The 15425-nt window shown below is 38.8% G+C and overlaps 1 protein-coding gene across 2 annotated transcripts in view; it reads right to left on the bottom strand.

Moving 5' to 3' along the window:
* Positions 1 to 8401: 8401 nt before the first annotated feature.
* The window catches only part of Rtn1 (reticulon 1), a 228934-nt gene continuing 221910 nt past the window's right edge, over positions 8402 to 15425 (bottom strand). For both annotated transcript variants that reach the window (XM_046461713.2, XM_058584617.1), the window contains one exon: positions 8402 to 9217. In XM_046461713.2, the coding sequence (XP_046317669.1) occupies positions 9175 to 9217 (43 nt within the window). In that variant the 3' untranslated portion in view covers positions 8402 to 9174. The remainder of the gene's footprint in view (positions 9218 to 15425) is intronic.

The raw sequence follows: 15425 nt of genomic DNA, 5'->3' as shown, positions 1-15425 counted from the left end.
GTATGTTTTTTAGTGCTTTGTGCTATCAGTATCCATGCTGGTTTAGTATTAGGATTGAAATCCTTCTGGAAGTAGGAATGCTAGAAAACTAAGTCTCTGTCCTTTTCACTCCAGTCCTATGTGTCTGTCACATGGCCCTGCCTCCCCATCAGTGTTTAACCAATAGGATCTTTTATCTTTCTGCTCTACTGTCTTTAGCATGTCCTTGTATCATCCTTAGGCCTATTGCTTCATGGTGACTGGTGGCTACTGCAGCCCCAGACATCCTGCTGTTACAATGAAACAGGGAAAGTGGAAAGGAGTCACACACGGAAGCCCCTCTTCTCTTTTTATGGAGAAGGAAATCTGCCCAAAGTCCCATATGTTTCCTTTCTGTCTCAATAGCCAGAGTGTGATCACAAAGCTGACCAGAAAGGGAGGTCAGGATATTTGAGTGTCTGGATTCTAGCTTTGCTGTGGGGTTGGTAGGAGACAAGAGTTGGAGGATTTCCCACAGAATGCCAGCCATATGTACTTTCCATAGACTAATCCTTTTCAACCTCAATATCAGCCCCAAACCAGCAGGCTTTGCAGGTCTTTCCTAGGGACCGTGAAGGAATCAGTGAAGCTTCTAGCATGGAGTAGAAAGGGTCTCTTGGTCCTTTCTTATTGCTTACTAGGAGGATCTCCTCAGTTAAAGCCTTCAAGTTGGCTTGACTGTCCACACATTAAAGATCCTTCACTAGTTGGGCTTCGAACAACATCTAAAGTACCTGTTTTGTGGTTAAATTATAGTTCTCCACTACAGTGACTCTAGCACAAGGTTATTTGTGGTAAACTGGCAGGAAGATCATGTCCTGTAGGTAGTGCCAGATTGTGAGGGGAGCAAACAGATGAGTTAGTGCCCCTGATGGAGTTAACACCAAACAAGGAAAGCAAAACATCTCTGAGGAAGGGCAGAGCATGTCAGTGTTTGTACTGCATCCAATTAAGAGGCCTCCTTTCAACTTTCTCTCTTGACAACCTATTTTATTCATCATCAGACATTTCTTGGGGCTAAACAGATTTGGAATAAAAAAGTGTTCCATCAATTGCAGGTGGTTTTAGCCTGTCTTTGGTAGTTAACCTCTTAGTCCTCATTCTTCATCTATGTGGTGGGATTTTACATTCTGGGATAAAGACTAAGCAGGATGAAGAAGTGCTTACCCTAGAGCACGTGCCAAATACATATGATCTTTTCCTTCCACTCATGGAAAATTAGAATAAATTAGCATTTCCTCTAAGACAAATGCTACTGTCCTTTCTGCCATCCTTAGCTTTCCTAAACTTCTCTGTCATTAACCCTTAGTGAAAATTCCTGTAGTGAAATCAATAGTTGCCATCCCAGCATGGGGAATGGGTTTTATTTTCATGCCATTCCTATAGATGACAGTGAATGTTAAGGAAGGTTCCAAAGCACAGAAGGAAAGAAAGCTCCCAGGACACCAGAGAAAGTCACAGTCACATGAATGGGCACCAGACTCCCTGGCTCAAGTATTTGTTGTGTGCCTACTAGGTGCTGGGCATTGTGCTAATACAAATGACTTATAGGTGTTACAAGGAAATAGCTCTCCTAGGAAGAGAGCAGAGTGTTGAGGAGCTAGGACACTTCTGTTGTACTCTTAGAGAAAAAAAAAAAAGAGTAAGAGAGAGGCAAGGCAAAAAAAGAAAGTAGAAGCCACCTGTGGGATCCTCCATTCACAGAGGACTGTCTCCCCTTCCCCCCATTCCAGGGACTAAGGGCTCTGGCAGTTTGATTTTTCCCTAAAATGTCACTTTTTCTAATTCAGTCAACATGTGTTTGGCTTTATTATATACCAAATACTCTAATCAGCCCTTCTCCTAAACACATGGATGAGATTTGTTCCGTGTTCTCAAGAACAGGCCTTAAAGGTGGGGAAAGAAAGGAGAGTTTTGAAACACAGCTTACAGCCAGGTGTACTTCCCTGTGAGGGGCATGGTACCCTAACCACTGTACATGCCTCCAAGACATCATCACAACTTTTTGAGGTGATTAATATTATTATCTTATTTTTCAGAAAATCATTCCAAAATGAAAGATTCAATGGCCTTTGGTTAACCTTTGGCCTCAGAGTTGGAGAGTGACACTCTAGAACTTCTGGGGCACAGCCTACTCTGCCTTTTGTGGAGCAAGCAGAGCAGGAAGTTGGCTGGGTGACCTGGGGAAACTCCAGCAGGGTGTCAGCAGAGCTAGTGGGGTGTGGCCAATGAGCGGGAGGTGCAGAGAGGTAAAGCTGGAACTCAGGCAGAATTCTGGGTCATCACTTCATTGTCAAGGACCTTGAATTCCAAACCAAGGATCTGGATTTGTGTTGCAGGCAATGGGGCAGTGAGAAGGTTAATAGAGAGCAGATCAACCTGCTTCCTGCTGTCAGCTGTTTACTTCTGACTGAGCTAACATTTTATGGTAGGATGGAAGATCAATTACAGGCATTATGATGGTTTTAAATGAGCATTTGCACAGCAATCAGAAACTAAACTGGGCCAGAAATAACCAATGCCATAGTTAGCAAAAATCTCTCTTTTCATTTGATTATAATTATTTTAAATCACTCGTGTTCCAGGTAGCATCCTCATTTAGATAGGTAGCAATGATGATGTTTTAAATGCTCACTTAGCATCTTAATAGACATTTCCAATACTCCTGATCCTTAAGTAGCAATATTTTTAAATCACCTTATTTTTTTTTTCTTACTTTAATTCTTATTTGTACAAAGTATATTAGATTATATGATTCATCTGAAGATAACTCAGTAAAGATTTCTGGAGTAGGTAAACTTCCCACTTGATTTTAAAAAATCTTCCCTTTCTTTGTCTTCTTTTAATTTACAGAATGTCAGAAAACACCAGATAATGTCCAAATAGAGGTGTAGCTGAACATATCTGAAGCTCTTAGGGAAAGTAAAAACACAAATTATTGCAGCACTGGCTCCTCTATTCCTTCCCACTCCTCAGGGACCTCTCTCAATCAGCTCCCTGCTCCCTGTGTCTTCCATGTATCCCTTGGACTTTATCTCCCATTTTCTCTTACTAAATCTATGTCTTGCCTAAACCCTTCTGCCACGGTACCTCTGTTTCCTCTTGTTACCAAATGCTATGGTTTGAATATGTTTTTTTTCCTCCAGGGGTTCATATGTCAGACTCGGTCCTTTGTGTGGTGGTGTAGAGGTGGTGGGTCTTCAAGAACAAGGGCCTCTGTGAAGGTTGCAAGACCGGTCCCTCCCCTATCTCTGGCTTCCTGGTGATATGATCTCTCCCAGTTTCATTGTGGTTACCTCTGTCATATGGATGCACCTAAGGGGACCTTCCAAAGAACTAGCTGTTTGTATTCTTAGTCTCCAAGACTGTGGGCTAAATAGGCCTTATGTGTGTGTGTGGGGGGGGGGGGCGGGGCAGGGATGCTGGGGATTGAACCCAGGGCCTTGTACATGCAAGACATGCACTCTACCAACTGAGCTATATCCCCTTTTGATCATAAATGTTCAGGCTCAGTTATTTCATCACAGTAATGAAAAATGGCCTAATACAGTACACTTCTTAAAAGCATGATCTACACCTTGGCTATAACACATTCTTTTACCCTGAACACTAAATTGCCTCTTCCTCATCTTCTAGTGGCCTTTTTTCAAGTCCCATTCCCCCATCCCCTTTCTTGAAGAATTTGGCACCATTGCCCAGAAACCCCAAACCTTGTTTTAGAAATGCCCTCATTGGTTCCCAAGATACTTACATCATTCTATTTTTCTCTCTTTGGTTCTTCCTTCTTTACATCCATCACGGGTTCCCTTGTCTTCTTCCTCCTGTTTGCTAAAAGGGGGCATCCGTCCTAGGTCTCATGCTCTTTATGTTCTCCAAACTCTTCCCTTACACAGATAACTCCCATGTTATCTCTCCTTCCCACTTCCCTAATCTTGTAGACCAGACGAACTCAACATTCTCACTTGGTATTATTATTTAGATATGAGGTATCCCCCAAAGCTCATGTGAAAGACAATTCAAGAAAGTTTAGGGGTGAAATGATTGGGTTATGACAGCCTTAAACTCACAGTGAATTAATCCACTTGAATGAATTGACTGGGTGATATCTGTAGGCAGATAGGGTGTGGCTGAAGGAGGTGGGTCTCTGGGGGGTGAGCCTTCTAGGTACATATTTTGTCCCTGGTGAGCTGAGCTTAGTCTCTCTCTGCTTCCTGGCAGCCATGTCCTGAGCCACTTTCCTCCTCCACATCATTCTGCCCTTATGTTCTGCCTCACATGGGCTCAGAGCAATGGAGTCAGCCAACTATGGACTGAGACCTCTGAAACTGTGAGCCTCAAATAAACTTGTCCTCTTCTAAAATTGTTTTTGTCAAGTCTTTTGATCACAGCAGTGAAAAAGCTGACCAAAACACTTGGCCATGCACATCAAATTTCAACCAAACTTCTTTCAAAACCAGAGTCTACACTGCAGGTGGTTTCATGGCAGATTGAAATTAGGCTGGTACTGTCAGATTAAAATCAGGCTGGTACTGTCAGCCCATCTCAAAAACTGACTCATCCATAATATTTGTTTTCTTTATCCCACTAATCTCTGAGCCTCCAAAGTGCTTTGTTCAAACTTTCATTGGATGGCAGTTACCATAGGCTGAGAGGCTCATAGTGTTTTGTGTCATAATCTTATTACTTAATAACTTTGTAACCTTTGTGCCTTACTCATCTGTAAAATTGAAACTTCATTTTAGGATGATCATGAGAATTAAATCAATTTATATACTTAAAGTGTTTAAAACAGTGTCTGGAACAAAATAACCAATTCCATAAATGTGGTGGTATCTCTATACTGTGAAACCCCTAAAAGTGAAGACAGCATTTCACTCCTCTTGGAATCTCCTGCAGCACCTACCATGGCAATTTTCATGTAATAGATGCTTAAGTTATTGTTGAAAAGGATAACAGAAAAGATGCATGTGTTCAGAATTTTTTCTAAAAAGTCTTCTGCAGTTTAGGCTTTATTAGGGGAACACACTCACACACATACACACACACATACACACACACACATATTCCAGGGAAAAATTTACCTTCTTCACGATCTGCTGCACAACTTTTATATCTAAGCTAGTGTGACAAGAGTCAATCCACCCCATTTTTTAAAATCCTGAAGGACACTTTGAATCATCAGATTAAATTATACATAATGTTTGGTTTAAGTGTGAATTTTATTACACCAGAATTATTGTTTAATTACTATTTTTAAAAGGGTAACTCTTGATTAACTGTGATTTCCGTTCATGAGAGCTCCTGATCCTCAGCTCTGCTGGTAAATGAACTTCTGGAGTAAAGGAATGAACTGGCACATGGCTTCACTGTTAGGGTTTCTTTTCTGTTGCAGTGTGGATATGTGTTCTGGGTCAGGAGGAATGTCTACATAAAAGTAAGCCATTACATAAAGCTCTTTAAGATTTATGCATTTTCTTGTATGCCTCTATCATAGCAGGATTGTTATGTAATGCCTGGATTTAAGCACTTCTGCCTCTAACCACAAAGGTCAAAGCAACAAAATTGTGTTTAGAAAGATACTTCATCCCCTGTAGTTAAGCCCTTGGACTTCTTTGTGTTCTTTCAATAAATGTTCACTGGCAGTTAATATGCTTTAGTGAGTTTCTATTACCAGTAATCAAATAGTCTTGTTGAGGTAGCATTGTTCTTGAGCTAGAGAGACTACAGCGGAGGGGCAAAGAAACACTGGAAAGGCAGTGTTGCTCAGTGGAAAGAGCCCAGGCTTCGAAATCAAACAGGGATCCAAGTCCTTGTTTTATCATTTACTAGCTGTGTAAACATGTTGAGATTGAGACTTTTCATGTGGACAACAAAAGTATTAATCCCGTAGGATTTTGAAATTCTGATTAGAAATAATGTTTATAAAAAGAACACAGTACTTTCTGTCTGGCTCAAAGATGCTATATTATTCCTAAGAGTTCTCATTTCAATAGCCTAAAAATAACCTTATTGATTAATAAATCCAGTCGCTGAATCAAGAATTAATCAATTGGTTGGATGCACCTCATATATCACCTAATTTAGGATTTAAAGAACAATATTTAAAAACAAGACAATTTTTTGTAAACATGGGGGGAAAGTAGGTACATTTTATCCACAAAAAGCTTTAAGAGGCCTGGAGAAAATTCCTCTAGTATAGTGTCATTCTTACCCATGGAGTTTAAAGATTCAACCATAAATGGAAAGCTCAGATGGATTCATGCAGATAACCTAACAGAATGTAATAGAATCTGGGGAGAAAGCTCTATCTATTCTATTGGGAATGCATTTTGTGGTATCAAGCATTTGATGTTCTTTTTTAACTACAGGAAGCAAAGAAAAAAACACAAGTTATATTCTATCAAGCAAAAAGTAAGACAGGATCTGCTACTGAGAGATTATAGTGTGGTAAATTCTCTTGTAATTTTAGAGCATTTTAAACATATTTATTGAACAGAATGAGTACAGCAGAATTTCTAAGTATTTTGATGAATTCCACATAAAACAAAAATTATAATACTACCTATCTGATAGTGACCTCAGTCTAGGTGCATCATATTCATTGGACAATTTGTCCTTCTATGACACTGAGTTACGTGCTGAGGTGCTATATTTGTCCTCACTGTGTATCAGAAAGAAAATATAGATCAATTAGTAGTTTCTAAATATATGCCCTGGTGGAGAAAAAAAATAACCATATTAATTTCAATGGAAACATTTCATTTTTAGTGTTGTAAGTGACCTTTTGAATATGGTGCCTGCAACAATTTTCTGTGATAGTTGAGAGGACATGAAGAAGCTATTTATTACCTGGGATTTCTCCCCTCCCTCACACAGTGCTGTCTGCCTCCTTTCTCTGGGAAGGAATTACCATTGGGTACCAGTGGGAAAAAAATCACAGGAGGCCCCCCTACACAATGCTCCCTCCTCTATCAAACAGGGATCTATACACACTCCTTCCTCTTGTCCCCTTACCATCTCTAGCGAGGGTAGAGATTCCTATTCTTGATAGGTCATAGGCATTGGGTCATTTCTGGTTAGTTTTCCTAAACACTGCTACACTTTAAAATTAAACTCTCCTTAATTACCCTTTTGAGGCTGCTGTTTCCTGCTGGGCTCTGATTGAGAGAATGCGTTCACAAAATTATTAATGGAAAAAAAATTTTGTTGCTTTTTAAGGATAGTACCTAAAACAAACTCTATTTTAAAAGTGTAGTCTAATAGAATTATTATAGGTGGTAGGTTTTGATGAATAAACAGGTCTTATCACTGTTTGCTGCTGTAAATAAGGTCCATTGGCTTTAGAATTTAAAAGAACTGAATTGAAATTCACTCCTCATCACTCTCCTGTCCTGCATGGTACAGACGGTTATTTGGTCCAAACCAGATGACAGCAAAACGTGGATCTTCTCTGTGCTCTTTCTTCAGTTTTCTTTAGGGAAGAAGAATGTGTTAGGACAGGGGACTGAGAAGGCCTGTCCTAACCCCAGACCACCACTACTCTGATTCCTGTGTTGAAAGCTATGTCCAGTGCAGGGATAAGGTGGGTAACATCTTTGGGTGCCAGTTGGGTAGAAATCATAGGAAACCTCTTTTAATCTAGTTAGCATTGACACACAGCCATCATCCCTCTACCCCAAAACCAAGATGGGAATTCATTGGTGTAACCTTCACACTACTTTGTGTGAAAGATTAACTCCATAAATGCTGATTAAGCCCAAGTATTCAATTGGTACAGAGACAGCTTTTTACAAGGGATTATTACTTTTTTTCTTCCAATACTTTTCCCCTTCCTATTTCTACTGCCTTCATTCACTTCTACCTCTTTGTCTTTGACTTTCATTTTTTACACTGAGACAAAATACACAACCAGACTTTTACAAAAAGCAGAGAACAACCATTAGAAGACTTAGCATGATGAGGGTAGGAACTGTCATCTCTTGACTCACAGCCCTATTCTTAGTGGTTGGTACACAGTAGGTGCTCAATCACTAATTACCAAAAGAGTGAGTTTTTAACAATTATCATTGTTTTATGCCAGTGTTGGGCTGCATACAATTATAAAGAGTTCAAGTAAGGATTTATATCATTTTCAAGTTTTGAAAAACGAAACTATCTTTACCAACCTCACAGATTTCTAATGCAAGATGAAGAGTGTTCCTTGCTACTCCTTATATATTAATAACCTAAGAGGCACATAAACTAGGCTAGGGTTGGATCCTGTAGCCCTGGGGGAAGGAGCAAGGTGAGTACTTGATCTCAGTCCTCCTGGCACATTTTCAGGTAACCCCATCTCTTACCACTTTTGCATTTCCTGGTAAAATCATGACAAGACAGGGAACGCTTTCTACATTTAGTAACATTTATTTATGCATTCAGTATCAAGTACATAAGTGCAAATATCCAGAGTCCATAATTAAGTCCATTAGGAACTACAGAGAAAGTAATACAAATTGTAATAAATTTAACATGCTGGTACTTTTAGTTACCATACATGTAAATCAGCCCATCAATCCCAGACAACAAAAGTACTGCATGTTCATTTTGGATTTATTCATTTATTTAATTATTTTAAGTTATACAAAACTGATTACCATAAGTACAGTCAACTGTTTTTTTTTTTATTTTTATGTAGTGTGTGTGTGTGTTGGAAAAATGCTAAAACATCAGTCTACAATTCTATATAATGTTATTAAAGATTAATCCAACCAGCAACCCAAGGACATATAAGCAATTTCCACTATTGTGTCAATGCACTCGGCAGGAAAGGCCTAGCCACAGGGGGACTTTAGAAGCTACAGAAGCATGGCAGAGAAGAGGAGAACACTGAAGAAGGAAGGAGAACGTGGGCTCTCACCATCATGCACTTTTTTTTTTTAGCAACACAAAATTAAAAACCACATCTAATACACTTTTTTTCTATACTTTAGTGCTTGACACAAGTGACTCAAATATCCTAAGAGTAAAGGAACAGCCTAAAAACAGCTGTTTTAAAGTTTGCCTCTAAGAGTATGGTATTGGGTGGGGGGAACAATCAATTTGCAGTAACGAGTAAGAAGAGAGCTGTCGCCTCTCCAGACATCCCTGTTTGTGTCCAGTCCCCGCTGGGATACCTGTCTACTCAGCATGTCTTTTGGCGCCGGGGATTTTAGCTTGAATCCTAAAAACAAAACAAAACAAAAACTAAAGGGTTAAATTGTAAATGTTATTCATGAAATCATTTTATGTATCCATTCTGTTCCTTTAATTAGCATAATATTAATTAGTATAAGATGCTGGAAGATATTATGGTTTGTATGTGTGTGTCTATAAACACTCTTCTTTATAAAAAGCAATAAGAAGGAAATAAAAATTGGATATTGAGTGACCCAAGGAAGCTACATTCTTTACAGTATAAATTTTTAGGTGGATGAACATGTCGACTTATTTCAGGACTATAGAAATGGAGCTGTGAAACAATGACAATAGCCATTGATCCCCTAATTGGGGGCACTTCCGAAAGAGAAAGGATGGTGCAGTTACTACCTGTGCCAGGAGGATGATAAACAGAGATGGTTCCAGGTGAAGGAACCTGTATGTCTCTTCAGTGTGGCCAAACTACTCAGAACTGGATTTCAGAAACCTGGATCCCCACCGAAGCTGGCCCTAGAGATTCATCTTTAATATGTGGAGTACCGAGCAGACCATCACCAAGGCTCCCATGATTCTGTGATGCTCACAGTGTGGTTGTGTCATTTTAAGATAGGTTTACACCAGAAGTGTTTTGTTTCATAAATTGAAGCTTAATGAGTTTACCATGCAGAGTTTAATTGAGACCTTCCTCTCTAACCCTTCCACATTCTGGAATTCAGTGGTCAACAAAAAGAAGAAGGTACCTGCTCTCATGGAGTTTTCATTCTTGTAGGGGTTGAGAAGAGAGAAACAAGTAGACAAGAGAAAGTGACAAACGCTATAAAACAAAACAAGGTGGTATGAAAGGAAGTGAGAGGGCAAAGTAGGTGGTGCCCATCTTCAACCCACAGAGCTGAGAAATAGATGCCCAGATGATAGGAAGGAGTCAACACAGTCACGCAAAGATCTGGAAGTTTCTGGTAGAAGCAGCAGCAACTGTGGGTCCCTAAAGGAAGGATAAGCTTAGGGATCAAGAAAGGTACAGCCCAGTGAACTGAGGCGTGCAGTAGGGAAATCTGAGAGGCAGGCAGTACCCAGATGGTGTTGGAACTTGTGGGCCACGTTAGGGGATTTCTGTGTGATGAGAGGCTGTTGACAAATTTTATGAAGGGGAGTGATATGATAGGATTTATAATATAATTTATGATGTGATTTATATGTTATGGCCATATAAATGTGAAATGTCTATTGGACACAGAATAGAAAATATCAGATAAGCAGGTGAGTAGACCTGATGGTGGCTTTGTGCAAAAATTGGGGAAATTAGAGTAGAAGCAATAATGGAGGAAGGGAAACCTATAGAAGTCCAGGTGCCAGAAGGCAATGTCCAGAGTTTTATGGCAGATGTGGAAACAGGCAGGTGACCAGCCTGGGGATCTAGTTTGGAAATGAAGCTGACAGGACCCACCTAACCTGTTGATGGGTTGAATGCATGGGCAAGGGGGGGAAGAAGGAAAATGAAGGAAGATTCTTTACTTCTGGGCCTGAGAACTAAATGATAATTTAGGTGAATGATAATGCAATCTAATTACCAAGATGGAAAGGACTGAAAGAAAAATGGGTTCTGATGTGGAATTGCAAGATGTTTGGCCATATAAATATAAAATGTCTATTGAACACAGAATAGAAAATATCAGATAAGCAGGGGAGTAGACCTGGTGCTCAGCAGAGAAAGTCTGACTGGAAACACAAGTATGAACCCTTGACATTTGAAGCTATAGGACCAGAAGAGAGGTGGATGAGAGGAGGAGAAGTCAGGAAAGATAGGACATAGTGACAGTGGCCACCTAGTTTCTACATAGATACTTGAATAAATGTCCAGGTTCACAGCTCCATGAGGCAAAGGCTTGCATTGTTGAAAAACTCCAAATTTTACTGTTTTATCACATATTTCATTCAAATCTCAGAACTTCTGAAATTTCTGCTCTAAAGAGGAAAAGAGAAAGCCTACTACTTCTTTGACAATGTCAGACCTCCAAATATTTGAGGACAGTCATTGTGTTCATTTAAAGTTGTCTCTTTTCCAGGGTCATTTAGTGAAATTTGATCTTTACTAGTCATTACTATGAGATTTCTAGTCCCTCAGTACTGGAATTACTGCAGTGGCATTACTTTAGTATATTAATGTATCTTTTTAAATGCCCAACCCTGAAATAAACTGAACACACATGTGAGATGACCAAAATGGAATATAGTGACTGTGCCCTCTTTTTTTTTTCTTAAAGCATTTTTATATTTATTTTTTAGGTATAGATGGACATAACACAATGCCTTTATTTTTATGTGGTGCTGAGGATGGAACCTGGGTCCTGCCCATGCTAGGCGAGCACTCTACCGCTGAGCCACAATCCCAGCCCTGACTGTGCCTTCTTTTGATTTAGACTTTATACTTCCATTTGTAACTTCTAAACTTGCAATGATTTTTAAAATTTCTTCTAATTAGTTATATATGACAGCAGAATGACTCATTGCACACAAATGGAGCATAACTTTTCATTTCTCTGGCTGTTTACGATGCAGAGTCACACCATTTGTGTGGTCATACATGCACTGATTTTTTTAAAAAAGATGCCTCAGCATACCATGAATCATAATTGGCTGTGACCAATTAATCAATTCAAAAATCTTAGGTATTTTTTATACCCACTACTGTTATAGGTTATCCACTCTCCTTCATTCTTTTTTTAAATATTTTTTATATTGTTGATGGACTTTTAGTTTCACTTATTTGTATGTGGTGCTGAGAATTGAACCAGTGTCTCACGCATGCTAGGCAAGCACGCTACCACTGAGCCACAACCCCAGCCCTCCTTTATTCTTTTGCCAAGTTGACTTTTTAAAAATCTAAATATAGAACTTGCTCTATTAATTTCATTTTCTTGATTCCAATTCAGCATTCTAGATTCCTCAAAATCCTTTGATTCATCTTGAATCTTGCCCTCTTTGAATTTGCTTTTGCTCCACCTAACATTTTGGAAATTATATTTGATTTTTCTTCATGTTGCCACGAGAAGTAATGGTGTTGAAAGGGATAGGCTCAAAGGCAGGATGTTGTAGCACATTACTATGCCTTGCCCCAGACAGATACCTGGCAGATTAAGGAACATCTTTTGGGTCTACTAGAACTCTACAGACTGTGCTATCATCTCTGGTTTTCTACTCAAGGACAACAGGAGGATTTGTTGAGTACTTCAATAAAATGAGAATACTCACTGGCTAGAACAGTATAGAATCTCTCTTTTTGGTGAACACACAGCTGTCTATTCTGAGTACTGATTTTTAGTTTTACTAATTCATTCTAGAATTTTTCTTGAAATTAGGCATTCAGCTCACCCAAAGATAAGTTCTAGAATCGATGCTTTCTTCCTATTTGAAAATTGGAACAGTTCCAGTTCAATATCAGGGAAGTCTTTCATTCTCTGAGATTTATTGGTGATCACCAAGAAGGCTTCTACATAAAATTGCAGGCAATTTCACCATCCCAGACTAGAACTCACCTAGATATAGGCAGCTGTAGTCACTTATGGCAGATTTCTTTCTTTTGTTCTTACTTATAGCTTTAATTCCCTCTACAATACTTATTTTGCCTTTTCTAATTTGAGGCCCTTTTACAAAACTCTAAGAAATGTTATTAAGTATCACCCCCATCTTACAGCTGGAAAACTGATACAAAGAAAGGTTAAATGACCTGGACAGGGTAGCTCAGTATGCAGAGGGTGGCAAGAGGAGTCCCTGACTCAGTCTGGAACTGTCCTTAAGATCCTTAGAATGATCTCTACCCAGCAATACGATGATGATGAGGAGGAAGCGAAGGAGAAAGATATATAATAGTTCTTGTTTCCTATGTCCAAGTAAGAATACTTTCTAGGTGCTATCTTATTTAATACCCAACAACCCTGTGAGGTAAGTACTGACATTTCCAACTTACCGATAAGGAAACAGGTTCACAGAGACAACATTTATGATGAACTCATATTGCATAAATGCCAGAAATGGACTCAAACAAGTCTCTCTGATTAACCATCAAGTTCTTAACTAAAATGGTATAAATTCTTTTGTTAGAATTATTCTAGCACTAAATCAAAATTTTAGAAGTCAAAGAGATCTGAGAGATAAGAGCTCATCAAGAATTTTCTTTTAGACTTTAATGTCAGACAAAAACAGATTACCTACCTAGTTTCTCTTTTTTGGTCTAACTACCAGGAAGCTCAGAGCCAAGTCAGAGTGAAAGTCAACCACAGAAGCCCTATCATTCCTCATGGATGACATGTTTTCTCTCTGTTCCTTTATATAATCCTGATTTCCAAGTGTAATTTAACAACTACATTTTGTGTGTGTGAGTTTGTGTGTTTGTGTGTGCGATTTTCTTTGCCATCTGCTTTCCCTTCATTTTAACAGCCTATGCCCTTACCACTTTGGTTGGAATTATGATAGCTCCTAGCTGATTGCCACATCTCCTCCTGTCTCTCTCCTCCTCAGTTGTTCTCTCACTAGATTATTGTGGCTGATCTTCACAAGATACAGTTCTGACTACATCAATCTCCTCGTTAGAAACATCAAGAGCTGGCCATTTCCTTTTGAGTCAGGGTCAAAACTGCTCAGAGCAGTCAGGACCTGGTCTCAGCCTCTCCTCCTACATTTCTTCTAACTGATCTTTCCACATATTAAGCTTTGGACACACTGTCTGATTCACTGCTTCCCCACCCACATTTTTCAGGCTCCTCTGTTTTTGTTTACATGGCTTCTTCTTCTTGCAGTCTTTTATCCTATCAACCTTGGGGCGGGGGTGGGGGGTGGTGTTTACCCATTCTTCAGTGCCCAGGCCAAATGCACTTTCTCTTAGTGACTTTCCATTATTCACTCTAGGAAGGATCAATTGTATTCTCAGTACTCTGACTTTAGTATTTTATGCAACTTTACTGGTATTTCTTAAATTGACTTACAGTTGTTTCTTTATAATTTTGACTACACCGATAGGCTGAGATGGATTTGTTTCATTATCTTTATACCCTCTGTGCTTATTATATGAAGTACCCAGAACAAAATAGGTACTCCTCTTTTAGAACCAATCAACCAGTACCACCTACTCCCCATTCATTAATAGATGTGATTTTCCTGAGATCCCCAAACTGAGGATTGTACAAGTTAGGTCTAGAACATCTGTCTTCCAGTATCCAAACTCCTATCCTGATGTTCTGTACCATAGTGACCATAGCACTAACTGCCAAAAAGTTATCTGGGGAAGTCACTGAAATATACATTTCAGGTCACCAACCCTAGAAATTCTAATTCTATAGGTCCATGCTAACATTTATTAAATCAAAATAATGACTTTTGTCCTTCATTTGTTTATTAGCATTAGATGTTGGTTACACTGGGGTTCAAGCTGATAATTTCAGACATTTTGAAATGTGCTGAAGATCTGTTACAGATCCATATTCACCATACACCTGAGTTTCTTAAGAGTATAAGAGGATGAATGTAAATGATACAGAGTAAAAATAATTTTTTATATACTTCAGGAGGGAACTATTGTTGATGATATGTAACCTAATAGCAGAAGAACTTTAAAGTTGTTACATTTCAATTTGTTTATTTTGCTTTTATACATCTTTGCCTAAAATGCTGCCCTCTAAATCTGATCATCACCTAGGTCCAACTACATAGTTTCAATTACTAGAGGGAGTCCATGTTGACAAAGACTCATTCTCTGGTGACATTGACTTGTAGCTAATGATTAGTTTAACTTTCCATTAAAATCGTGAATAGTAATGACAACACAAAAACTATCTTTGTAGATGGCAACAAACCTATAAATATTAATGTAAGAATTAGGAAAAGCTACTCAGTTAAATGGTCATGTTAGCTTCCAATATGTAAAATTGAAATCTTTATCCCCCAATAGAGTAGGTAGCCTATAAAGTAGGGTCTGACCAAGACTCCAGTTTAAAAAAGGAATGGTGTTAATCAAACACACTTATAAAGTAAAGTAATTAAAATATTTAGGTGACAAAAACTTTACCCACTTTAAAGTTTAAAAGATAACTTTAGTAGTTTAAAAATTAGTGCTGTTCATTGTTTAAAAGATTGAAAATATTTGTTAACTTAAGTGTTCTATTTCACTTTAACCATTAATTTTCTGAATCAGGATTCCTTCCTTTCTCCATCTTGCTCTTGAACATGGGCCAGCCCTTAGT

This window comes from Marmota monax, unplaced genomic scaffold (assembly GCF_021218885.2).
Source record: "Marmota monax isolate L192 unplaced genomic scaffold, Marmota_monax_Labrador192_F-V1.1 WCK01_AAM20220418_F8-fsc00001, whole genome shotgun sequence".
In the NCBI taxonomy this organism is placed as follows: Eukaryota; Metazoa; Chordata; class Mammalia; order Rodentia; family Sciuridae; genus Marmota; species Marmota monax.
Note: the sequence above shows the minus strand (reverse complement) of the source record. Positions and strands in the feature narration are given on the sequence as shown.